Here is a 26,533-nt window from a genome sequence, read left to right as displayed (position 1 = left end):
TTTTAAATTTAATTCAACTTTATTACAGTGCACATTATTTTTAATATATATTTATATAGAGATGTACTTGAAAAATCAAATGTATCCAATAATAAAAAATACAGCACATTAAAGTAGTATAATGCATTCCAGTGTATAGCTGAAGAGACATTGGGATTTCAGAAAAAACTTCTGAGAACTTACATGACTCCCTACCATTTTAGAACTGGGCTACTTATTTTCAAAATTCACATCAACCAGTAACTGAAATATTTATTAAAAAGATGGATTTTGCACTCAAAATCTCAAGGCGTGAAGACACTGGGGCCTTCAACATAAGTTTTATTCAGGGGCCGTGTTCAACCCTGGCAGGCACAGTGTGGTTTAGTATTTCCCTGCCATACCGATATACGTAATCCCCTCTGGCAAAACCAGGCCCCTTCCTGGACCAAGAGGAGAGCTCCATCCTCCTGCTCACTTAATCCTCAGCTGTAGTCCTGGAGGAACTGCCTTTTGCTGGGGCAAGGGGAAATGAAGTGATTCAGGCTGTGATTGTTTCCCCCAATGCACCTCAACCCTGCTCTGCAGTTGGTAAGGGGAATTCAGTCACCCTGCGCTCATAGCCAAAACTCTCCCCCTCCACTGCTCTGACAATAGGGCTACCATGCCCCCCTCCCCACCCCAATATAGCCAGGGTCTGCCCTTTCCTGGGCTGAAGAGTCGTTTGGCCTTCCTGCTCATTAGATCCTTTGTTCTGTAAGCATGCCAAACCGTACTGTGGTCTGACCCAACTGCTACATTCAGGGAGCCATATCCCTGAGAGGAGGAGTGTGGTCCTCACCCAGGGGAACAAACCAAACCTTTAAACTAGGATTATTTTCCCTTGGTCTCTATACAGCTAGAGCGGACAGTCTGACCACCCCCCGCAGTCAGCTGCAGCCAACACGTGCCAGTGCGGGCACTGGTGCTATCTTGTTTAATTCCAGCCAGCACCCACCTAGGGAAAGGTTTCCCCTCCATGTAGTCTGTTGCAGAGCTTGCCAGGATGTGTGTACTTTGACCACAGATGATTTTTTTCTTCCTGGCTTGGAGCAGGTGGTGGTGCTGTGCATGCAACACTTTCACACCGCTTGCAGACTGGGGGAAGGGAATCAAAGGGAGCAGAAGATTGGGAAAAGGGACTGAGCAACTCCTTTGTGCATCCACCCTTCGTCCTGGGAATTTCATTCCGCTTTTTTCAGAAAAATCTGCAAAGATAGAATGGGGAAGAATAAGAGAAAGGAAGCAAAAGGCCTCAGGGTAGGGCACTTTCTCAGGTACAAAACTTCCAGGCAGTCCCCCCGCTAGCAGGGAGAGAGGACACAAGGGTGAAGACACCTATGAAGGGTATTAGAATGAGGGTGGGTTTTTTTTTTTTGCTAATTTGTTGCTGACAAGACACCATCTTGAGGGGATACCAGAAGATCACGTGACTGCAGCCTGCGACTAGTCTTCAAAGGGTTGGTCCCCACACCCCTTACTTAGCGATGCTGGTGTGGGGACCAGCAAGCAAAGTGACAGCCCCATTTGCAGGACACAAATGATGTTAGAGGGCAGAAAAACCCAAATCCCCTGACCCTCAGGCTATTGGAACTGTGGTGGGTTTGAAGGGACACTATCAAGAATTTAATTAAATGTTTAAAAAATACTCGGGATGTTTAAACATTCCTTGTACAAGCCCATTTTCTCCTTTCTCAGCTGTCTGGCCAGTAGAGTAAGGGGCAAGCACCTATTCCTTTCTCCAAAGGACTGGGTTTAACGACAGTCACATTACCAGGAAAGCACTTGCCCCAACTAGAGTAACAGTCCCTCTGTCCAACTCACTCGAACTCCACAGGTTCATCTCTATATTCAAAGTTCTGTACAAAATGCATTGCCACTTAGGGGCCTATCCTGCTCCCATGGACATCCAGGTGAGCTTTTCCATTAGCTTTCACGGCAGCAGGATTGTGCTTCTAAGACCAGGGACTCTGGATTCAACAGGATGAAAAGGCCACTCACCCTCCTCCCCTCTCCCTTCAAGGAGAACTCAAAATCCCCCCCCACCCCTTTTACCCTGATATCTATTCCTCCAGCGTGGGAAGAATTCAGGGGGTGGGGAGGGGTTCTGTCTGTTCCAGGCTGGTGGAGGGCGCTGTCCAGATCTAAGTTGCTTTTTTTAAGCCAGAAAAACAGGTTACCTCACTCAAGATGATCCACACTGGAGAATCAGTCTGGATGACCAGACGGATGGCTTCCAGAGGCCCAAATGAAGGGTCCACTTCTCCTTCTGCAACACCCTTAGAAAAGGAGCCTGATGGAGAAAAGCAGACAGGTCTGGGGTAGAATATCCTCCCAAGAGCAGCTGAGCTGTCCCTGAGGGCTCCCCCGGCATCAAGCAGTCGCATTTTCAGTCTTGTTTTCCAGTAGCTGCTACAGAGCACCAACCCAGGCCTTCGCTGGGAGCCTTTGATAGATATGGTCCTGTACAAACCAACCACTCTCACTCTTTAAGCAGCTGCCACATTTAAGTGTTGCTGACCACTGAACCTGTGAGAGGATAACTACATATGCTCATTGTTTTTAGTTTGCACACAGCACCAAACTACCTGATTGATCCACTGCACTCTCTCAAATGAAAGGGACTCAGGGCATTGTGAAGTCAAATATAAGCCCTTCCCAGAACAGCAATACCTTTAAAAAAAAAAAGTGATGTATCTCACAACCAAAGAAACTGGATTCAGAAATCTAGAAATGCAGAGCCCTACATGGCCAGTAGGTGGCAGTGTTTCATAAATTAACATTTAATGTAGCTACCTAAACATTGTGAAGTTGAACAGGGTCGTGGAGAAAAGGCCACCGTAAGGAGAATATTTAGCCCCTTTATTTTCCTGAGCATGTCTATATGGTGGCAAAGGCCACAAGAATGCAAACAGCAGCACAGGAATTCCCCACACAGCACTGGCTACCCTGAACCACAAGTTGGAGCCTGTACTTCGTGATAAAGGAGCTCCGTCTCCAGAGATTTTCTTCTGCTTTTTAAGGTGTGATGAAGAAATCTTTCCTGTAGGGACCTTTCCAGCCCTACGATCTCCCTAGGTGGTGTATTTGATCCATGTGTCCACACCAACGTATGCATGAGCCTACACTACTGCCTGCTCTGCAGAGCAGAACCAGAAAAAAGAAGGTGCAATTGACTTAAAAATCACATCTATAATTTTCCCCTCATGGTGAAATCTTTGCTCTCTCCAACAATGCCCCACTTGGGAACCCTCAAAGCCATATAGCAGCAGCAAGGATCCTAGCACAAGGCATCTGAAAACTACTCCTGTTGGTGCGGAGAGGAAACTCGCGGGAAGTTACTAACGAATGCACTATGACAGCATTTTGCTTAACTGAAAGCCAACTTTGTTCATTCCCTTCAGGTCTGTTCAATTCCTCTTTCCCTGCCCTAGGAATCAGCTTTAATCCTGCTGTATTGTTACATGAGAGAGAGAGAGAGAGAGAGAGAGAGAGCGAGCGTCCTGCAGAAAGGAGAATTGTGATTAAAACCCATCCAAGTTTTGGTTCATGGAGAAAAAAAAAACCCTAACTTGCTTTACATGACTGACTTTCAATCTCATTTCCAGGCAAATCAATTCCAAGCAAGGTTTTTAGTGGTTTTTATTCATTTGAAGATCAACAAATGTGGTGCACTATCAGCAAACAGCAGGCCAGCAGCAGGCCAGCTTTTGCCTTGAACCAGTAATTTACCTATCTGTATGTAGCCATCTGATGTCCTGTGGTACTTGAACACTGTCCCTCTTCCCTCCTGCAGGGCTTCCTTATCTGACTGGAGACTCTGTGCGGGGAAACAGACAGTCATTGCAGAAAGCCAGTGGCAAGAATTTAGGAAGCCTGCTGTGGGTACAGCATTAACAGCCAGAGCCATAAAGCAAACAACATTGCAACTTTCAAAGGAAATCACTGTAGCAACATGTAGACTTGTTGTAAGGTCTTTCCTTTCAAGCACAAGTCTAGTATATTAAAACATACACGAGAGGTATTAAACCATGAGGGCTCTCTACTGCCATGGGCTTGTGTCTTAACTACAGACAGGCAGTAGCAGCACCTGGTTTACCCCATGGCTTCGGGTATGAGCCAGGACTAGGTTTTGGGTTCCGATTAGACAGCACAGTAGTTTTACATGCTCTTCTTTGGGATAAAATCTTTCAAGTGGTGGAAATCTGACAAGATCATCCGTTCTGGGCCTAATGAGATCCTGGATTAGAATCACAAGAGAACAGGTGTTCTGCAAGATTCCATTGGCATCTGGACTGGAAATTGGAACAAAAACCATAGGGGGATGGTTCAGATTGGGAATCTGAATCTACCTGCCCTCCCACCCACCTTGTAATTTAATTGGTTTTGGATTGCAGGTTCTGGTTTAATTTTAACCTATATAGAAGTTACATATCCAACACCAGGCTGCCATGTGACTTTGAGGACAACTGCAGCAGGGAACCAGCCAGAGTCTTCAGCTGGTAGGAGCAGCTGCAGACGCAACCAAAGCAGGGGACTGCTGCATTTGGAGGGAGTGGGGAGCATAAAATGGGGCCCTGCTCGGGCTACCTCTTGCCCCAACTCAGAAGCATGCAAGGGAGACCCCTGCCCCCCTCTGTCGGCACTAGAACTCAGGCAGTGCCTCCCCTCCCCATGTGGTGGTGGTGGGGAAACTGCAGAAGGGAGCCAGCCAGAGACTCCAGGCGGTAGGAGCAGCTGCAGAAGGAGCCACCGCAAGGACCACTGGACATTCAGAAAAAACTTTCTACAGTTTTGACGGGACCCTCTCTACCCTGGGCTGATTGGCTGTTCACTCCAACCCTCTCCCTGCCCTTCCCTTCAGCTTCATTCCATACCTGCCCCTCTTACTCTCTTATCCCCTGCCCTGTCCCCCTCACCCCACTTCCCTTCAGCATCTCCTTTCCCTTCACCTTTCTGTCTGTTTAGCTGATCCCCTCTGAACTAAATCAAATGCCCAGCCAAAGTCATGCGACAAACATGGCATTTGCTGCAATCACTCTGCTTGCATGTTAGACCTTCCCTCCCACCGGTGTCTGTCTAGACTGTAAGCTCTGCAGAGACTGTCTGCTGCTCTGTGTTTGTGGAGCGCCTAGCACAAACCATAGGCACCACCGTAATAGGCGTGATTATTAATAACAAAGTCAGACTAGTCTGATCCTAGCAGGACTAGCAAACACGTCACAGCCAACAGCTCACGTGCACGTACTAAACATTTCCCTTAGAATTTTAAATTCCCCCCTGCAAAACTTCCACTTCTCCCTACTCCCAACCTCCAGCCCGATCCCCCCAAACTTACATCGAAGGGCAAAACCTCCACAGTCGTATTGAAGAGTTTGTCTTCAGGATGTTCAATGTTGCCACTGCGGAAGAAGAATCTGTGTAACAGAGACCAAAGCTGTAAGAACCTGACTGGATTTAGAGGTGCTGGGGGGACCGTTGTGTCTCCCGCCAGGAGCGATTTATCGAATGTCTGAACCAAACAGGCAGCTTTACGCTCCCGGAGAGCCGCTTTCATTGAGATGGGGACACTGAGATGGCTCTTTATGGGTTATTGTTTCATTGCATTTACAAGTGAAGGGTTCCAGTGCCTATGGGAGCAAACATAAGCAATTCTCCCAATGAGAGGAACTCGAGAGGTAACAGAATGAGCTCTGGATGAGGGAGGGCTGCCGGAGTTCTGGGCAGGCTTCATAAACGGGTCTTCTGAAGAAGGGGTTTTTCATGTCACCATTGCTGCAGGTGTATTGGGATTATCACACAAGTCTCAGAGAGGAGATGCCTCAACCCCAGATCAAGACAAAACTGCCAGGCCTGGGGAAGTGACATCTGCACACACCACCCCAACCTGGGCCTGAACAAGAGCCATGTGAAGAGGAGTTTTTCCTTTCTCTGGAAAAACAGGTCCCTCTAGACCCTTAGCATCTGTCACAGCTTCCCCTCACCTGTAAAAGTGGGAGAGCGACAGCAGTGCACACCTGCCTCACGGGGGCGGGGAGGCTCCGGGATGGACATTTGCATACCATTTTGGAAGTATAATGTAAGTGTTGAGTAGTGCTATTATTGTAGGCAAAGCCAAGGAGCAGCATTGATACCACTACTTGTCCTCAAAAAGAAAAAGGGTTTCTGCAACACCTGCTACCAGGGTTCTGGAAGATTGAAAGGGTTACTTGCGGTGGTCGGGGGGTTGAGGGGAGGGATGAGCAAGGCCTTACTCTGGGGGCATGCTTAGAGACGAAAAACCCAGGCAGGACTGTTTTCCAGAAAGGTCAGGCTCCTACTACTGACTATCAAGGCAGCAAGAAATCTGAGCCATAAACTACTCTCCCCAGTTCAGTTCCAATTTTATTCTCCTATAAAGGCCTCCCACGCGCCCCAAAGGAATTGCACTGAGTCAGGAGACCCTCCGCCCTTTAGACACGATGCGTTCACAGAGCTGTGTTATCTGCCAGCCACACAGAACTGGGTATTGACTACAGCTGTTTCTATTATCATGCTGCTCTTCCCTGGCAGTGGTCAGAGTTATGCAAAGCCAAGTCTAGAATCAGGGTGTGCAAGTTTCTGCCCTGCAGCCAGCAGGATGGGACACCAGTCTGGGCACAAGGGACAACACTCCAGGGAGGAAAATCAAGACATCTAACACAAGGAGTGAAACGACAAAGACTTGCCTTTGCAAGGAGGGGCAGGGCAATGCAAAGGAAAGTAAAATGGGGTCAGAGAAGCAGCCTGCACCACTTGGGATAAAAATCAGGGTAATACGGGGACAGAAAAGGGGAAGCCCATCTCAGCCCCTAGTTTTGTATATTTCCCCCACCGCTGAGCGCACCCCAACACACTGACCTTTCGATGCGGAGTGGTTTAAAGAATCTGAATCGGATGAAGTCTCCTGCCATGGGGGTGAATGCCCAGAAGAAGTCCTCTCTTAGGTAGGCTTTCTCCAAGGTAAAGTGTTGGTAGGTTTTCAGACTGGTGCTCACCTCTGCGGGAGGGTTGACATGTTCTTTTCGCAGGGCTTGCTTTCCAAAGTCTTTGTCCTCAACACATACAATGCAAAGCAAGAGTGAAGTCTCTCACATGGCTTTCATTGAATGAGAAATAAATAGGGTTTCCAGCTTTAGGGAGACAGAGATTAAAGGCTCCAACATCCCAGTGCCAAAGTATCAATGCAACATTTACAGAATGTGAGATGGAAGCTGGTGCGCAAAGGGCATGGGGAAAAACAGAGCCCTCGGGTTCCTTTGGGGAGCTGATTCCCGGGAGCACAGGGCTGCAAAAGGGAAATCATCATATGCACTGTGGTAGCACATAGGAGCCCCAATCAGGTACGAGGCCCCATAATGGTAGGTGCCATACAAACACAGAACCCTGCCTCAAGCATCTTACAAGCCAAGGAAAGTCTTAGTTAACCTGGGTCAAATTATTTGCCAGTGATTGAGTTATATCAGAGAATGACTGCGTTATTTGGACTGGATTATACCATATATTTATATAAAGTGATATTTTGTATCAGGTACAGAGCCATACTTGAGTACCAATCATGCTTCTCACATTTTTACTGCATAATATACTTTCTGAAAAAAATTAGCGGCACTACTTTGTAGTTGGATTTTGTTGAAATTTAAATAATCCCCCTCCCCGCCCCATACAATTTACACTGTTAAGAAGTGAGCCTTAATTTGCCTAAAAATAAACACCACGAATCAGGTAAAACACAGCAACCCGGAATGACCGCGACATGACAAGAAGGGCTGTTACACTACAAACTCAGGTGTGCTGTGATGCTCAAGACTGAAGGTCAAGTACCTCCAGCCTCTGGAGAAGGGTGGAAACACCAGTCAACCTCAACCTCTCTTCAAGTGCATTGCAGCTCTGATGCACTCAAACAAACGGGATTAGGGAAACCTGGCTAGTGAATGTGTCCTAACCTCTTTAGTCATGGCACGTGCCCTGTTTCAAGACCCAGTTTCCTGACTGAATTCCGATTTCCTTCCAACACATTTAAAAAAAACCTTCATTATCTCGGGAAGTAAAACATTCCTCTTCTGTCTGGTGCCTCCCTTCCGCCTGTAAAGCCCTGAATGAAGCAGCTGCTTCCCCTGCTCAAAAAGTTTGAAAACTCAAATGCAATTGAATCTATGAATTTGCATTACACCAACCACCACAGCATTAACAAGCAGCTTTTAGTACAGATTACCTAGCAACCAGCCGTCCAGTGATGACAGGAGGAAAAAGGAGAGACAGGGCAGTTTAATAAAAGGTGTCTAAAATATTCATTTAAATTTGCTGAGCTTGAAGGTGTCCCGTGTTGAAAAAACAAAAGGGGGAGCAGAGATGCTGCATTACTCCACCCCCAAATGGAAACCTGGCCATTAAGATATGAAACTCCAAGCACCACATCTGATTTCCAAAGGCGGCAAGTGAATCCAGAGTGCAAGAAGGGCCTGACATCAGGGAGATCTTTATGGGTGGGGGAAGAATGCGATGCCACGGTGTCAGATACCCACTTTCAATTTCTGGATCTTCCCAGCCAAGGAGGAGTGGGTTCCCACATGCTGGAAGAGCGAGGGCTTGAAGCGGATTCTCAGGTTCGCCTTCTGCCTGTCACAATGTTTCTGAAATGAGAAAGCACAGTGAGAACTCTGGCTTCTGCCTTTGTTGTGCAGAGCGCCCGGATCACCAGGAGTGGGGGAAAGCCACGGTCAGGTCAGATCATGGGGGAGAGAACCATGGGAAACACCCTTTACTCTGCCTTTGATTTGCAAGTAAGATGAATCTGTCAGTGACTTTCAGCTCATTATGCAGAAGGATTTGGTGAGCTGGTCCACCAGCAGGAGCAATGGCATCTATGCTCTTATTAATTCCAAGTGCCTACATTTCAAACTCTCCTCCGCACCCAACACCGCCGATTGTATTCTGCCATCTGCCTAATCAGCGCCCTTCCTCCCTAAATTCTCAGCTGTTAATATCAAAGGAACAAAATAGATCAGCCTCTCTGGTTTGCCAGGAAACTCATTTCGCTCCTTCCTTCTTCAATCCCTGGATCTTCATTGACTGGTTTAGCTCTTCCTCCCAAACAATGCTCCTCTCTCTTTGGGCAAGTTGGGTACAAGCGCCGGTAGGGTTTTTATTAGTTTGCTAGTTCCTCTGGCAAAGCTGTTTGGCCTGATTTCAAACCACCCCAACAAGGTGGGGTTGAAAGTTCAACTCTAATCTGAACTACTGTTATCAGGTTCACATTCTACAGAGGAGAGAGCAAGCAGAAAGGGACAAAGGAAAAAAACAGTGAGAAAAACATTGTGAACGTGGAGCAGAAACAGGGCCGGCTCCAGGCACCAGCGGAGGAATCACGTGACTGGGGCGGCACATGCTAAGGGGCGGCATTCCATCCATTCTTGGGGCAGCACAGTCCAAGCGGTCTTTTTTTTTGCGCATCGGCAGTTCAGGCGGCAGTCCAAGTGGCTTTTTTTATTTTATTTTTTTTTGCTTGGGGCGGCAAAAATGGTAGAGCCGGCCCTGAGCAGAGAGGAAATCAGACAGAGAAAGATTGGGGAAAGGAGCAGAGAGGAGTCAGAGGGAAAAGACAGTCTAGTTAGATCATAAAAACAACAAGGAGTCCGGTGGCACCTTAAAGACTAACAGATTTATTTGGGCATAAGCTTTCGTGGGTAAAAAACGTCACTTCAGATGCATAGAGTGAAAGTTGCAGATGCAGGCATTATATAATGACACATGAAGAGCAGGGAGTTACTTCGCAAGTGGAGAACCAGTGTTGACAGGGCCAATTCAATCAGGGTGGATGTAGTCCACTCCCAATAATAGATGAGGAGGTGTCAATTCCAGGAGAGGAAAAGCTGCTTCTGTAATGAGCCAGCCACTCCCAGTCCCTATTCAAGCCCAGATTAATGGTGTTAAATTTGCAAATGAATTTTAGTTCTGCTGTTTCTCTTTGAAGTCTGTTTCTGAAGTTTTTTTGTTCAAGAATAGTGACTTTTAAGTCTGTTATAGAATGATGGCTACCCCGATAGTTATATCATATCCAGGACACCTATTAGAAGCCCCTGGCTTGTGGGGATTTATCCACAGTACACTGCCCAGGAGTCGCATTAGCTAGAAATTTAATTCAGTTTTCTTTGTGGGGAGGGTAACGGGATGCAAATATGGATTTAAGCACAGGGAAAGATAAGAGGTTTTTTTGGTCCAACAATTTTTGTGACCCCGCTTATAGGGATGTCCGCAAAGTATCAAACTCAATGAGGTCTGTCTACGTACCCTTTCTGATGGGCTCTCTGAATGCAGTCCCTGCACTATACTAAGACCTAAAAAGGGGGACAAGCTGCATAGAATCCCATCAGTGGTACTCAAGCCTTCCTTGCTAAGCAAGCCCTTGGCACAGCCCACGTTACCTGTGCAGTACTGCCAACTTCAAGAGAGCAAAAATCGTGAGTTGGACTCGCAGAAATCATGTTTGACTCCAAGAAGTCAAGAGATTGGCCCCAAAATCATTACGTGTTTTTTAGCTCGGTCTCTTGATGTTTGAACTCCCCCTGCCCATCCCTGAGGTGTGTGCATGGTAGTGTTGCCCACTCTCCCATATGTACTGGACAAAGTGACTTTGGCCCCTGCTGCAGGAGCTCTCACCCCCCACATCTGCCCATCTTCTGCCCAGCAATTAATCCTGTCCCCCAGCCCTCCCCCATCAGTTTGTCCTCACCCATCCCCCCGTCAATTCAGTCTCCCTACCCCTATCACCACCCCATCAGTTCATCCCCCTACCCCATCAACCCCCACTGCCCTCAGTTCACCCTTCCAGAACTCACCCCATCTGCTCAGAATCCACCATCAATACAGGCCCCCAACCCCATCAGCCCCCACCCTCCTCACTTCAGTCCCCCTGCAGCCCTCCGGCCATGGTTCAGCCCTCCCAGCCTCACCTCTGCTTCTCTTAGGGTTTCTTCACCCTCCCCAGCGTGGGGGGGGGGGGGAGGCTGCAGTGGGGTCCCTTCTCCCATTTCCCAGGCTGGCAGGGAAGCAGCCACCTGCGCTTGACAGCGGGAGCCCGGCCCCGCCGGCCCACACCGGAGGCTTGACAGGGGAGCCCCCGCTGTGGCTGACAGGATTGCTAAGTAAAATTAAGCCTCACTTTTAGACCTCTCAGATGTAAGGATTTTTTTCTTTCCAGCCGCAGCTGGAAACCCCCCCGCCCACAATCCTGACATTTGAGAGTTCTATCATGAAATAATGAGCGAGGTTTAAATTTACTCACGAATTGTGACTCTCACGATCAATCCACGAGAGCTGGAACGTCTGCCTGTGCCTCCCCGGAACCTGGACATTCCAGGGGTATTCTCTGCAGGCTGCAGTTGAGCTAATCCCTTAATCCAACTCTCATTACATTATAAAATTAAAACTGGCCCTGTTAATGGGAGAACCTCTTTGCACTGCCAGCAAAAAAACACAGCTCATTTCAGGTCCCTATTTTAACCTAGATGGGAAAAACAGGTTAGAATATGTTAGTGCCCTTAACACCCCCTCCCCCACCTTTACTCATTTTGTTAAGGACACATTTAATGAAAGCAACATTGTCCTAGGCACATTAGGATGGGGAACTGCTCTGCTAGTAACAGCAAGGTCAGCTCTTCATATGCAACTTTATCCCAGGTAAATCTACAATTAGTTTTCAAACATAAAGAGAACAGGATGTATCCAGATCAGGCAAAGCACTTCCCAAAGAGCCCAGGCCAAGCAAACTTTCAATCAAGAAAGCAAATCCTAGAGCTACCAATCTGATTCAACACAGTGGGATTTACAGTCACGTTTCAAGGGGCGCTGCAGAGAGTTAATCATGCACACAGTGGGAGAAGGAGACAGAAATCCACACTAGAATTAGGTTAAATTTGTAAAAAAGCAACAATTCAGAGGTTTGCAGCATCCCCTGAGAAGACAGTGGAGGGGAAGCAGTCAGGTAGGAGAGTATGAGCTAACCTGGCTGTGTAGTGGGAATTGCATTAAAACACCGCTCAAGCTAAATACAAGGAGGGTGGTGGGGTGGTGAAGGGGAAGCACCAGCTGCATCTCATCACTCCTGCATGGAGCAGACGCACAAACAAATCCCAATCTTGCCCAGACCAGGAGAAGAGGTTCTGTAGGATATGTTGATTGAGAATGGGTCTGTCACCCAAGAGCACACTGGGCCAAAACTGCCTGAAGAACAAACAAACGGTGTTTGGAACACAAATCACTCTACACACAAGAGGATCTAAGGGATACTGCGACCTATCTCTCTCAGAGCGAACAGAGGAGAAAAGATAAAAACCTACTAGAGACAGATACTAGCCCTGCTTCTCTGGGGTCTCTGCGGCACTGACCTCGACTTCAGATTTAAATGTATTCAAATACAAGACCAGAGTGTACACCTGGCAACGAGTTCATCTCACACTCACAGCTGCAACCCTCATCCTCCCATACCCTCCACTCTATCCCAGTTACTCTGATCTCTTGTTGTTGTTAGTTTAATTTAGAACACCAGAAAGGATGTCCCTTTTTTACTGTCATCTGTAAAGCATCAGACACACACACACACCACAGTAAACAATAGATCACAATGACCACAAGACAGCAATAAGGATTCCCCTAGACTCCCCTCCCCCTCCACCTCTCTACATGGCTACCACCCTCCTGGCTGTGGAGAAGCTCAGGGAGCTGCAATGGGATCCCGAGTCACCATGCGCGTGTGCTCCAAACGGAGAGGGCACTCAAGTGCAATTCCAAAGGGGTATTTTGCTGTTACAGTAAGTGTAGGGGGAAGGCAGGCTTCAAGGAAGGGAACACATAGTTAAAAAAGATAAGATAAAAGCATGGAGGGGAAGAGACCACTCTCCTTAGGGTTTGTGGGAAAATCCTCTAATGATGGAGTTAAACAAGGAGCCGGTCTCAATTTCCTCTAGCATCAGAGAGATTATTGCCCAGAATGGGAAGTATCCTTCTACAGAAGGGAGGTTCTGACTTTTCTACCCATCACAAAGAATCCCCATAAAGCATCTCTTAGCAACATGCTAATCTGGAAGGCAACATATTGAATTTTCCAAACATTTTTTCCTAGATAAGATCCTAATGAAGCTTTCCTGGCTAAATGAGATTAACAAAGATTCAGAACAAAATTTCATCATCACTACTTCTTATAAAAAGAGATCTTCCCACCTTTCCCAGCAAGTTCTGGACATTCAGAGCAAGTGTACAGTGGAAAGATTCTTCGTGCCTTCTGTGGGGATTGTTTACTTACCGCATCTTTTTCTGGATTGCACACTTTCACCCAAAGGATGTGATCAAGGAGCCAGTCAATGGGCTTGTCCTTGTAGAACATGAGTATAAACTCCACAATCAGGCTGAGATCCAGCGATTTGAACATCTTTCCTGAAAGCATATTTGGATGGAGAAGAGACAAAGCAGATACAGTATGAAACAAACAAGATCCAGCCACTGAAAAGAATAACAAGTTCCTCAGGGGAAAAACTGGTTTCTCTCCTTGCATCTCTAACGGAGTTTCAAGTAACCATGGATTTGCGCAGTTGGAGCTTATGCATCAGCATCACTGATGCTGCCTGTACAGTTCTAAAATTAGCATTCATTATAGAACTGTTGCTAGCGAGTTAGCAACACACACCATTATGAGTCCCACTGAAGTCAAGGTGGGAACACTCACACCAGGTGGGGAGGGGACACCAGAGAGATAGGGGTGAAAATGGAATTCATGCACAGTTCTAGCAAAGATTATTTTCCTGCCCGCAGAGTTCAGAAAAACATCAAACCCTGTTAAACGAATGTAGCCAACACCCAGCAGAGGAATATCCAAACTGTTTGCATAACCATACAGTGCTGCTCCTGAAATAGTTCTCAGCTGATGTAAAACTTCCTCCAGCCCACAGACTGAGCGTGTTATGGCAGGTGCTTCTAGATCCCGTCCAACCAAGAAGCAACCAGACATATCCAGGAAGCGAGCCTCACTGCTGGGCCACTGGGCAGATTTATTTTTTATTAAAAAGGAATCAGAATAGCAGTAGTTTAATGCTTGTGGAAGATGCAACATGGACAAGCATGGAGTTGCACCGTCCCTACCCACTTGTAAGCTAAGTGTCGTAGGAAGCTTGGCCTGTTCAACACAGCACATCAGTAAAACATTACGCCACATAAAAGGCAATGAGAAGCTAGAGGCAGTTGCTGTTGCCCTGCTCTGTTTTAGCTGAACTGTGTCAACAGAAAGGTGACTGACACACAGGTTCTCGTTCCAGCTGTGTAACTATCCCAGGACCAGGAGGCTCAGGACAGAAAACTTGGAGGTAGTTTATTTCCTGAGCAAGTCAAAGGGTCACTATAAAAGTGTTAGAAGAAGCCAAGCATATGGAATTTACCCTTACTATGGGAAAACGTCTCTAAGCAAGGGGGTTGCTGTTTGTAAGATCTAGCCAGCTATGTGATAGCCACATTTGGAAGGTGCTGGGGGGGGGGGGGGGGGGAGGAGGAAGAGTCAGTTACCAATAAAACCAAGCTGTGAGAATTCCAGGATCATCCACTCCTCAGAGGGCTGCTGCAGAGCAAAGTTCTTCATTGTGCTGAGATAGTTTGGTTTGGCTACAATGTCGTCCTCGAGCTGCAAGGAGAAAAGGAAACTTAGCACATGCAACAAAAAACACATGTTCTGTTCCTGTCTCTCCGCTGCACAACATTCGACACAGGAGGGCAGGGGAAGGTTTTGGCAAAGGCAGAGTTTGTTGTGGGAACATACACGTCTAATCTAATCCAACAGGCTAAAGGAAAACTGACTCCTACTCTTTGTGAACCTCTTCCATTCCTGGGCAAAATTCTTTCGCCTGTTTGGCCAAAGGGAACTTTAACAGCTGTGTTGGGTAAGCTGCAGCTCATACATGACAGCAAAGACACTGCTACTTTTCTAGCCATTAGACCAGGTTCCATTGTAAAGTTTTTCTGCAGTGTGGCACCACAGGTCGGCAAATTTCAAAGCGAGCCATCCCTCCCACAGTTGCATGCTGCCCATAATGTAGAGCTAATATGCTTTGTTTTCAGGAGAATCTACATCACACTACAATGAAGACTTACATTTTGGCTCGCAAAGGGTTAATCTAACCTGGTCCAAAGTAAATATCTGTGCACGCGCAGAGGGAGAGAGAGAGAGAGAGAGAGATGGTTGAAGGAGAAATGCAGAGGAGTTCCTGAATCAGACTTGGGAGGACTGGATGTGAAAGGGACAGCATATCCTATGGGTGTCACATTTGGAGAAGAGTCAACACCAGAAACACTCCAACAGCATTTGAATTAACCTCTCCCTTCTTCCCCTGCCCCGCATCAAAGACTCCACTTTATGTTTTACGCACACACACACGCCCCTCCCCACCGTCACTGGTACAAGCTACATGTCTCAATGAATTCAGACATTCCCACCCCACCATCAAACTTACCTGCACATAGTAAATGCCTTTGGACTGGGCATACATCATTAAAAAGCAGTAATCTAGGTTCTGTTTAGTTCTCCACCTGCAAACCAGACAAATTTGATGAGAACACCACTGCCTTACTACCAGCCAGCAGGTGCTTCATTTGGGGAGTGTGACAATCTGTGTACCCTTATATTCACCCCTTTGACAGGTGGACTATGATAAATTCTGTACAAAGTATGCCTTGTAAGGTGTTATTTGAACTCAGAATTTGCTGATCATTATTGTCCTGGCAAAGTATGTGTGGCAACACTGCATGTAAATGTATAAGATTCCTCTGTATGGTATTATTAAGACATGTTCCAAGTCTGAGGGAGCAGCCACAGACCAGTTCCCCAGAGACAAAAGGCTAGCCAACATCTCAGCCAGGTGTCTACAAAATCAAATGAACCACCGCTCGGTTAAGTGGCCATTCTTTGGCAGGAAAGAGGATGTGGGTGAAAATCTACATCTTGACAAAGAAATAGCTGGGGGTTCCCATCCACACAGACTTTCTATCTCCTATATCTCAGTTGGAAATGATTCCTGAATAAGAGAAACAACTATAAGAGAGGAGACATCACAAATTTTCCCTCCTTTTCTCTCAACGGCATCCACAACACCTGAAGAACAAAGGAAAAAAGCTTTGGACAGGGGGAAGGGATCCTGACTAAAAGGAATTCAGCCAGTAAAACTGCTAGAACATGTGGTGACAGACACTTTGCTTTGAATTCACTTAGCTTGTTAAGTTAGGCATTAGTTGCATTTTACTTTTATTTTCTTGTAACCCAATTCTGACTTTTATGTCTCCTTACTTGTAGTCACTTAAAATCTATCTTTTGTAGATAATACACTTGTTTTATCTAAACCAATGTGTGTGGGGGGACACACTTCATTTGGGATAATAGGATGTGTGCATATCATTTTCTATTAATAAAATGACAGACTTTATATGAGCTTGCATTGTCCAGGAGAGAGCAGGGCAGTTCAAGACACACATTTCTGGTGGAAAGTCTGGGACTGGGAATTTGCTGGTGTTGCTCTGCAGTGTAACGCATGAGGGGCTGGCCACAGCACTCATATACTATAACTAGGAGTAATTTACATGCTGGAGACTGTGTGTGAGCAGACCAGGAGTGGCTGCTCTCACAGCAAAGCAGTGTTAAGAGGCATCCCAGATTGGAGCACTGAGAGGACAGAGCTGTTAATCAGTCCAGATTGTACTCTGGGTAATGTCACAGGGAGCCAACACAATACACCTTTCACTTTCACCAGAGGAGAAGATGGGATAAAGAAAGCCTATTCTTTACTGTATGATTAGTTTGGAGTTAACTGGAAAACAAGTGGCTTCTCGAGGTAAGTATCCTGTAGGTTAGCAGCTTTGTCTCAGTTTGACTTGTGGAAAATAGACATGGGAAACACAGCAGAGCAAGCCAAGCCAAATGAAGCTAACAACAATGCATATTCACTAGGTCCTTAATTCTCACAAAAAGCAAAGTTAAGGACCCTGCATAAATCCACAGATGTGTTTATCTCTTCTGAATCAGGAGTATACAGAATGTAAGTATTACTTATTACAGATTTTTAAATCATCTGGCATTACCTGACTCTTTCCTTGGGGTCACCAAAAGATTCCCGGAGGCGAGAAAAGTCTGGATAGAAATGAGGAGAGGGGGAAATGACTTCCAGGAGACCAGAGTGTATTTCCTTGGGGAACCTGAGAGAGAAAGTGCAAGCAAGCAATTGCTGTACCGGGCGTAACATGACAGATTCAGACTGAAGTCACTTGGAAAACACCAGACCGTGGAATCAAACAAAATTAACCTCCAAGATAAAACCTCTATAGTAGTGAATGCACTTGCAGGCTTAGTTCTAACAAAAGGACACCAGCAGGGTACTTGTCATGGGATTTTAAATCTCCTCTTCCCCCAACTGTTTTTAACAGCCCCATGTAAGCCTGGAACTGCAATCTGTTTGTATACCAGTATTTGTCTCTCTACTACATGCAAACATGTTGATTTGTTATGGTAGGTTGCTCAGGGATGCTGGGCTGATAGCATAGATTTTCTTTTTTAAATGATCCACAAGAGTTGTGTGTGGAATGCCTCAAACATTGGCAGGAGGAACGACACTCACCACATCAGGGAATCCAAGCCTTATTTCTTCCTTTTAGGTTCCTCCCCTCAAGTCACACTGCCCAGTTCTCAGTGTGCTACGATAGCCCAACATGGCTATAAGGCGGCATCCCTGTAGGAGCACCAAGTTGACACATCTGGGAGAGGAGGGGAATGCCATCAGGGCTGTTAATAAGCATATGATGAGGTTTTGCAGAGATTCTAGACTATTTTAAAGGTAATCTGGCAAAGCCCCAGCACATGCTTTAAAAAAGGTCCCTTACGAGGCCCTCCCCCACGAACTCACTCCACTGGGTTCCTGGGGAAGTTGTGATGCAGCGGAGTGGGAGCAGACCAGCTGCCACTTCAGAGGTGAGGAACCTGAAGAAGCAATTTGGATCCACTGATGTCTAAGTGTCCCATCTACCACTTCTGCTTGAGGCAATCTGCATTTAACCCCTTATAAATATTAGTCTGTTTTGACGAAAAACATAAGCATTTATTTGCAGGTAAAGCCCTACAGACAATTAGCTTGACCCCAGCAAATCTGGGGGACCCAAAGTCTGATTTACTAATATAAGGTGGATATACAGGTGTTTGCAAAGTGTCAAAGTAAATGCCAGTTTGCAGCGATTATATTATGCTTATTTGATAGGTTATCAAAACCATTGTAGTTAGTCTTAGTGGTTATTAGAAGACCACCAGGAAAGTTAACCTGTTTTCTACTGCTGATTTGATTTCCTATTGTGCCAAACAAAGCTACCAAAGTATATTTTCTGTGACATGGTTAAGAACAATTTAGAGGGTCACTGTCAATTAAAAAAAGTCATTTGTCTGAAAAATGTGTACCCATTGTTACAAACAATATCCAAATACAGTATTACTGTAACTGCAAGGGATTAGACAGAAAGACAGCTTTCCCCCAGTGTTTTACACTGTACATTTTGACAGCACTCTATGTATCATCAGTAAGGCTAAGTTTTTGTCACGGATATTTTTAGTAAAAGTCAGGGACAGGCCACAGGCTACCATTAATTTTTGTTTATTTCCCGTGACCTGTCCCTGACTTTTACTAAAAATATCCGTGGGAGCTCTGCCCCTGGGGCTGGGCTGCTGTGGGTCCCCTCGCCCCGGGCAGCTGGTAGCTGTAGGGTCCCCCCGCCTGCCTCCCGCGGCTGGGCAGTGGCACGGGGTCCCCCACCTGCTTGCTGCAGCCCGGGGTCTGCCCACCAGGTTGGGGGCTGGGAGCTGCAAGGGCGAGGCTGGCTGGGAACTCCAGCCCCAGGGCAGAAAACGTCATGGAGGTCAATGGAAGTCACAGATTTCATGACATAATCGTAGCCTTAATCTCCAGTTTCATTGTTTAACCCCTATAGTCAGTCAGTCTCCCTTATTTATGTGTCAGCATTTAGGCAGCAAGGGGAGGAACAGACACGACTGACAGAGAGACTCCAGGACAGTAGTCCCCGAAACTACTTTTAACTTGTTTTTTAAATTGATAACATTTCCAGCTGACGTCATGGTGTCCCTTTAAATTATCATTCCTCAAGCGATATCTGAAACATGACTTCTCATTACAAATGCTGGGACGTTGATAAAGGAGCACTGGCGCTTTCCCTGAGCAACACACGCTTAGACTGTAGGCTTCCCCCAGCAATTGAATTTAAGAGATAATTTATGAGTTTATTGGGGGGGGGGGAGGGGAAATCAAATCACTAAGTTCATTCAAGTTCTAAACCTTTCACAGAGGGGCCCTTCCTTCGATAGTGCCTGGTAATTTCATCAGGGTACATCAGACAATCAGCTCGTCATCCCCTACTAAGTATACGCTCCTGCCACAAAAGGCAGAAGGTGGATCTGCCTCACTTTGCACAGCAAGACAGAGGGCTCTGTTCCAGCTCTTCTACAAGTGCAGTAGGAATACAATGCTTTTCTGCTCTTCTATTATTGGAAGCATGTCCCAAGCCCTCTCCCATCACCAGCTCAGGAATTGAATTGAACCATTAGGTCATATCATCCTTTAAAAAGTCTTGCTCTTAAGGTTACTGTGGTTCTTTGGAAACATGCAGACACGGAAGCTGGACGGGATTCAGAGCCTCTGTTGTTACAATTGCTTTCTTCTTCCTCTTTGAGTTCTGATGCTGCTAATGCCTAGACCAGCTCTCTAATAACCATCTACCACAGGTTTCTTGCCAACACTTAGCAATTGTGAAGTTGCGGAGGCCACTGTAACTCTGGGGCAGAAATTTGTTACCAGAGAGATCACAGTTGCAGTGCCAGAGAAAGAATGCAACCTAACCTGGTGTAGCAAAAAGGGGCAGGGAAATGGACACTCAGGCGGTAACAGCCTTATTTTGGTGCCAGTCATGCTGTTCACTTGCTCTGACTCTATGAGCAGGCAGGATGCTGAACTATATGAGAATAGGAACACCCCTTCCCCCCCCAGGATGACTGTACATATAAATAATCCATCTTCTCATAACAACACAGGACAGGAAGAGCGACTCAGATGGCAAGATCATGTGCATTGAGAACATAAAAGCACAAAACTGGTTGGATACGATCAGAAAGAAATTAAAGTTACAATACCGTATATTTTAGAATGAGATGAATTTGGGATCAGCTTAATTAAGAGACAGGATGAGACTCTAGAATTTATAACAGAAAAATCAAGCAAACAAAAAGACATTTATTTTCTTTAACGAGGCTGTTACATTGTTACATGCCTAGTTCACATCAGGGTAACGAATGGGAATTGCTTACAAGTTTTTGATGTTTTCTGCCACTCCGGTTGTATACTGTTCATCTGTCTGAAAATAAAAAGTTAAACACTGTAAGAAGAGATCATTCAGTTTCAGAGAAACCAACCATCAATACTTTAAATGCCTCATCCGGATTTATTCTCTGCCCGGCCTGCATCTCAGAAGCCACTGCTAGTACTCCCTAGTCTGTGCTGTCAACACTTCCATACACCATTCATTCATTCATCTCCAGGCCTTCTTCTTTATGGCCCTTGTGCCTGAAATCCTCTCCCCATTTTGGTGGATCAAAACCAAACTCTTCTTCAAATCCCTCCGGTTTGGCCAGTGTTAAATAAAAAACAAAATAAAAATACTAGGTGTCTAGAGGAGGATGACATCCTTGGCCCCATTTTCTGTACAGTGCCAAGCAGACTGTTGGCATTTAACTAAATGAACAGTCCCCAACAGAAAAGGAATTCTACCTTCGTCAGCAAAACAGAGGGGTTTCTATTATAACATGTATTTATATTTTGGGTTAATTTCAGCTGCAAACCTGAATCTCTCAGTTGGTCCTGAGATTTGACCTAGTCACTCTCAGCAGCTCAGGGGAAAAGGCTAATCATGCTGCATGATACTAATAGAAAAGATATAAATGCAAAGACTCATGCAGGGGGCCGGTGAAGAGAAAATAAGGTCCCATGCCCTCTATTCCAGAATTCCAGATCAAGAGGCCTCCAAAGATTTTACTGCTCCGAGTGGTTCCACTGTTCTCGAAACAGCGAACACAAGTCTTAGGCTGGGATTTGAGAAGCAGGGACGATGACTTTTACCATCACGAGGAGTAAGTGCTAAACAATTGCTTGCAATGTCCTGCTCAGTATGAGGTGGTGTCAGATTTGGTGCCATGTTGAGGTGAGGAGTGAGAGGTCAGGGGTTTATGCCAGAAGCCAAGCCCAGTGCTTTACCCAGAATAATGACAAGTCAAGTTTTTCTAGAGAGACAAGCTCCCCTTCTCCAAGGGTTCTCAGAACCACCGCGAGAGACTGATTTCTTACCCTGGAAGAGCCCGGAAAACGGCTACAAAAAGGAAGGAAGATGGCCTTATATTCTGGGAGCGAACACACAACTCCCATCTGTCACTATAACTGCCTCAGCACTTTGCATCGGATACCAAACACCACATCTGCCCACACATGCCATCCTGCTTTAAATGATTATGTAGGGGAGGAATGGGGCTCCTCCCCACTGGGACAGCACATTGCAATGCAGCAAACCCACTCCAAGAGGACTCTTCCTATTACAGCTGTGTCTAACTGCTCTGACAGGGACAGCTGTCCCAGTGCCAACGCAGCTAGAGGACTCAGGCTGGAGTCTTACAACATAATAAGCAGGCTGCTTCCCTCGGTGACCCAGTGGAATTTTTTTCACAACTCGTAGGAAGGAAGTTAGCTGCCAGAGCCAGATACTGTTGAATTGGGAGTTGATTCTCAGTTTCTGAAATACTCTAAATTTTAGAGGCAGTCATTAAAACCCCTCAGGATGGAGCCCATCAGTTCTCTTATCTTCGCCCCTGCCCCTCCTAAGACTACAGTGGTAGCTTCATGTTGCCTAGATTCTTCAAGCCATCTGATTGACTGTTCAAATCTCATACCATCTTTTATATCATTTTCTACCCTAGGCCTGAAGACTCGTGACCCATCAGCAGTGATGTACGGAGAAATGCACTGTATGGATTGGGTGTGTAACAAGCATAGCAGTAGTTCACACCTCTATAGTGCCCTCCTGCAGATCTTGCAACACCTGACAGTTAAAAGGACAGAGTCTACTAACCCCTTCTGTCTGAAGTAGTTTTACCTTCTATTGTTACCTGTAACATCTACTATGGCTGTAACTGAGACATAAGAAAGATTTCCTCTGTTTTTGTGCATTTGGCAATTTATTTAAGAATTAATTTCACTGTTTCTCCACAATCAGTTTCCCCAATCTGAGACAGTCTGTCATACTTCAAAAGAAGGAAAAATATTTTTAAAATATAGTGAGGGGAAAAAAATTTGGCAGGGGGAACTCAGTACCTGAAAATTCTTGCTAATCAATTAAAAAAAAAAAAAAGTAATTTCACATTGATGCTTCCCTTTAAATCCTCACACGATCCCTGTGAGGTCCATTTCACAGACATGTACATTAAAGCACAAAGGCATTAAGTGACTTGCCCAAAATCACAGCCTGCCAATGAAGCAGTTTAGGAGAGAATCAAACCCATGCCCCTCAGTCCCAGGAGAAACCTACTAATCCAACCCCACCCCACCCCCCAGCACTTTGGATAGCAGCCACTCACTCCTCAAGAGTGCGCTTTCCTTTTGTATAAAAAAGGCAAGCTAGAGACCTGTAAGCATAATGCCACTCAAACCATCTAATTGCTGCTAAACAGGTAGCAAAGGCCGGTATTTATCTTCACTCTGCTCCCGGCAACACACCACTGAGGTTTTGCTTGCTCAGTGGATTTCTGAAGACTAAGACAAATGCATTTTAGGTTTGAGAAAATAATCCAGAGGGGAAAGCGGTGGCGAAAAATAACCCTATAAAACCCCTAGATAAAAGCAGCTCCAGTGGATTAACGCACCAAGGCTTTGTAGCTCCTGAATTTAGCAACGGATTCTGGCCCTGGGCATCAGTGCAACAAAATAGGCTAGTCTCAGCCTTGGAGAAATGGGCTGGGGGATTGCAGAGAAAACATGATGGAGTCTTGGGAGGGAAGCATGAATGAGGTGGAGTGGTGTTTAAAGGGGTTCAGTCAACAGCTGCTTTGGCGTTTGTAGGAGCCGAGTGAGGTTAATGAGCACAACTTAAATGAAAAAGATGAATGAAAGGGCCATGTTGGCAGCTATAATGTAATCATCTGCTAACATATTGACCCTCTGTAGAAGAGCGCATCCAAGCACTGTTTCACATTAAAAACAGGCTGCTGGCCCCCATCAGGGGGATGTGCCTGATGAACCTCGTCAGACAACAGCCCAAGGTTGGGCTTATCTGCCTGTACAGCGGTGGATCTGGCCCTCATCCATGACAAGACATCCTGCTGTTTTATGGCTGCATTCAGCCTCCTGGACCAGTACCAAGTCCCTGTCAGCCGGAAAAAGGGGATGAAGAGCTGATGAAGCGGGATAAATAGATACAAGGGTCACGTTACCTCAGCAATCATAACAACAATCACAGTGTCCTCCTTTTCCTGCTGGGTGAGCTCGGAGATCAGGGAGTTCAGGGTGTCCGTAAGGTATGAATGCACCTCTCGCTTCACGCTGGGGATCCCCATCACTATGGACACTGCTCAGAACCAAAGCAAAGTGTTTTCAGAAAGACAAACACAAGGCAATAGGCCAGGAAAACAAACAAGACTGTTCACTCAGCCCCCGAGGTCTCACTTTCTACTTGCTTTTAGCACTATGATCCATCAATAGGAAAATGGGTTAGTGACCAAAACGCCTGTGGCTCCCCGGGGCTAATTCGCTGAATTATCCCGATCAGCAGGTTAACTTTTTTCTGATGAACAGTTTGGCCAGGAAACAAAAAGGAACGGTGTGCTAGCATGCAGGGCCTCCCTTTGAAGCATTCAGTACAGTTATTACAGCTTTAAGACTGATATTTAGGAAATGCTGCAAAATGTTCCTCTTCAGAAAGGCCTTTCAACCCTAAAAAGACACTCAAGACCGAGACCTCTTCTGCCCAGAACAGGCCAACCAACAAAACCCTTAACAAATCAACATTAAAAAAAAAAGTAAATTAATAAAAATTAAAACAAACAAACAAACAAACAAAAACCCCTATCCCAAGCAGAGTTTTTACCCCAAGAAGAGGAAAAGTGCCAGGGACCCCATGAAGTCCACTAGGGGCTTTGCCATTCCATTGACTTTACATGGGAGCGGCTCAGATACTATACTGAGGGGTGGCAGTAAAATCGTCAGACAGACGGGTCAAATATCACTTTAGGGCTGGTTAAAGCACAGACAGTATCTCCCTGCACCTCTTAACTTACAAGGGTTACACTCTGCGCATCCACCCTAATGCACTGATGCAGTGAGGAAGCCTGCATGGAATGTGCTCCCCTAGATCCAGTCCTGCTTTTCCCGAGCCAGGAATGGAGGGGAGAAGGGCACACGTAAAGTGAAGGGAAGAGACATTGGATCTTAGTGCTGCTGCAGCTGCTTTTACCTCCAGTGCGTCCCTGTCCCACATGCACAGCTGGTTGTAGACTGTTCTCCTTGGATAGCAAATGTGGCAAATGGTGAAAGATGGTGGGAAGATGCAGCACATTCTTGTTGGTGATATTCCAGAGTTTTAATTTGGTTTCATCTTAAAAGAGGAAAAGGAAGTCAATATGCAGGATACCATACAGGAAGAGATCACAAGGCTTCTAGCAACAAAACCCCGTCACAGGGCAATCTGGCCATTTTAGATTATCACTAGATTAATCCACCCAGCCTTCTTAGTGGGCACCCACAACCCCCACTAACGTAAGTGGGAGTTGTGTGTAAAGGTACTGAATAAGGTCCAAAATCTTTGAGGGGAGGAGAATGAAGATCAATCAGATTTTATCAAAAAGATCCAATTTTCCCATCCAATCAACTTTTGCACTTTGAAATAAGAGAGCAAATCTAAACCCTCCACTGTGACCTGCTTTTCATAAACATTCAGTACTGGCATACAATTGGTGATAAAAGCTCACGAGCAAGCAAGTTAGCGTATATTATCTGCAGAGGCGTGATTCAATGTCTAACGGTGCATGGCCATCTCCATTCAAATAGATTTTCTGAACCTCTTAAGCCTCTCATGCTAAATCAGAGACGATCTGGACCTTGGCCTATGCTTGCCCATCCTATCTGCAGCCCTACACAAACAAACATCTCACTACCTCCTCTATAGCAACAGCTTCTCTCTGTTAAAGTCTGATTCACCAGATAAACTGCTCCATGTCCGGTTTACGTCCCGTAGGGCCTGCTTCTCAGAGATCGCTCTCTTTATCTCGTCTAGGACCAGGTTCAACTCCTTGGAGCGCTTTAGGCTCTCCTGTTCAGCAGCATGCAGACGGTCTCTGAGCGCTAGGAACTCTCGCTGATAGATATCCACAACCTCACCTGTGGAGAGAGAAGAGAGAGGAAACACTTTTTCCCCCTGCTGTGACAGGTTCCAAAAGGCAAAGTGTCATTAGTCATCCATTCTCCCACTCCGCAGCCCTAGGCACCAAACCTAAAACAGAGGGAGGGAGAAGTATTACCAAATCACTGGCTGATTCGGAGGTAACGGCTCACCCATGTGCGCTTCACAGCAAGTAAAATTCTCAGAGCACTGGCCATTTTACCTGCGGGTTCTAGAACACAGGCAGAGCGGGGAGAACCACTTACTAATGTTGCTTGGTCCTTCCTGTTAAAACACCCTTTTGTCAGTTGCTTATAACTTTCCCTCCCACGGTGAGGGAAACTGGCAGTACGGGAGGGGGAGAACAGGACTGGGACTCAGTTGCCTTGGGGGGGAGACAGATTTGATGAGGCTTGGGGGGGAAGACTGGGAGTGGCTGGACAAGGAACCAGTGAGGGACTGAGGGCAGGTGAGACCGATCTGACAAGCAGCTGGGGCATGGGCGGTGAGTATCCTAGGCAAGGGGAGGCTTTGCCTTCCCAAACAGCCTACCGTGGCCCCACCCCAATGCCAGTGGGCCTCCTCCAGCCACTCAGGGCTGCCAGGGCTGGGCCGGGTTGGCTGCCTGGAGCCCCAAGACTGGGGACACGGTGACCGCGCCACCCAAGGGCTGTGGTGGACCCGGGCTGGGGCCTCGCCACCCCCACCCCCCGCACCTGGAAGCAGTAGGGCCACGGTGGGGATGCTTTGGGTTCCTGCGGGGGAGGGGAAAGTAGAAGGGGGGCAGGGTCTCGGGCACAAGGGGAGGGGCCAGGGGTTAGCCTCCCCAGGCGGCTGGGTCACCGGCCGCCCAAGAGCTGGGGTGTGGGAGGAAAACCTGGACCGCCTGGGCAATGAGATGAGTGAAGGAGCGAAGGGATGAGGATTGAGATTGGATGAGCGGCCCCAAAAGGAAGACTAGAACTGGGAGCCAGTGACTAGGGAGGAGAGAGACTAGTCAGATGAG

The 26,533-nt window shown here is 46.5% G+C and overlaps 1 protein-coding gene across 1 annotated transcript in view; it reads right to left on the bottom strand.

The window, feature by feature from the left end:
• Positions 1 to 26,533, bottom strand: part of MGAT4B (alpha-1,3-mannosyl-glycoprotein 4-beta-N-acetylglucosaminyltransferase B) — a 92,458-nt gene continuing 65,925 nt past the window's right edge. Inside the window, exons 2-15 of the mRNA XM_054037010.1 lie at positions 25,347 to 25,526; positions 24,604 to 24,744; positions 23,585 to 23,718; positions 20,420 to 20,466; positions 17,146 to 17,259; positions 15,528 to 15,603; positions 14,587 to 14,701; positions 13,337 to 13,467; positions 8,562 to 8,669; positions 6,898 to 7,091; positions 5,357 to 5,435; positions 3,751 to 3,838; positions 2,199 to 2,311; positions 1 to 1,226 (exon numbers count right to left, since the gene is read on the bottom strand). Coding sequence (XP_053892985.1) covers positions 1,203 to 1,226; positions 2,199 to 2,311; positions 3,751 to 3,838; positions 5,357 to 5,435; positions 6,898 to 7,091; positions 8,562 to 8,669; positions 13,337 to 13,467; positions 14,587 to 14,701; positions 15,528 to 15,603; positions 17,146 to 17,259; positions 20,420 to 20,466; positions 23,585 to 23,718; positions 24,604 to 24,744; positions 25,347 to 25,526 — 1,544 coding nt within the window. The 3' untranslated portion in view covers positions 1 to 1,202. The remainder of the gene's footprint in view (positions 1,227 to 2,198; positions 2,312 to 3,750; positions 3,839 to 5,356; positions 5,436 to 6,897; positions 7,092 to 8,561; positions 8,670 to 13,336; positions 13,468 to 14,586; positions 14,702 to 15,527; positions 15,604 to 17,145; positions 17,260 to 20,419; positions 20,467 to 23,584; positions 23,719 to 24,603; positions 24,745 to 25,346; positions 25,527 to 26,533) is intronic.

Source organism: Malaclemys terrapin, chromosome 8 (genome assembly GCF_027887155.1).
Source record: "Malaclemys terrapin pileata isolate rMalTer1 chromosome 8, rMalTer1.hap1, whole genome shotgun sequence".
Taxonomy (NCBI): Eukaryota; Metazoa; Chordata; order Testudines; family Emydidae; genus Malaclemys; species Malaclemys terrapin.
The sequence above is the reverse complement of the archived record's forward strand: the minus strand, read 5'-3'. Positions and strand labels throughout refer to the sequence as shown.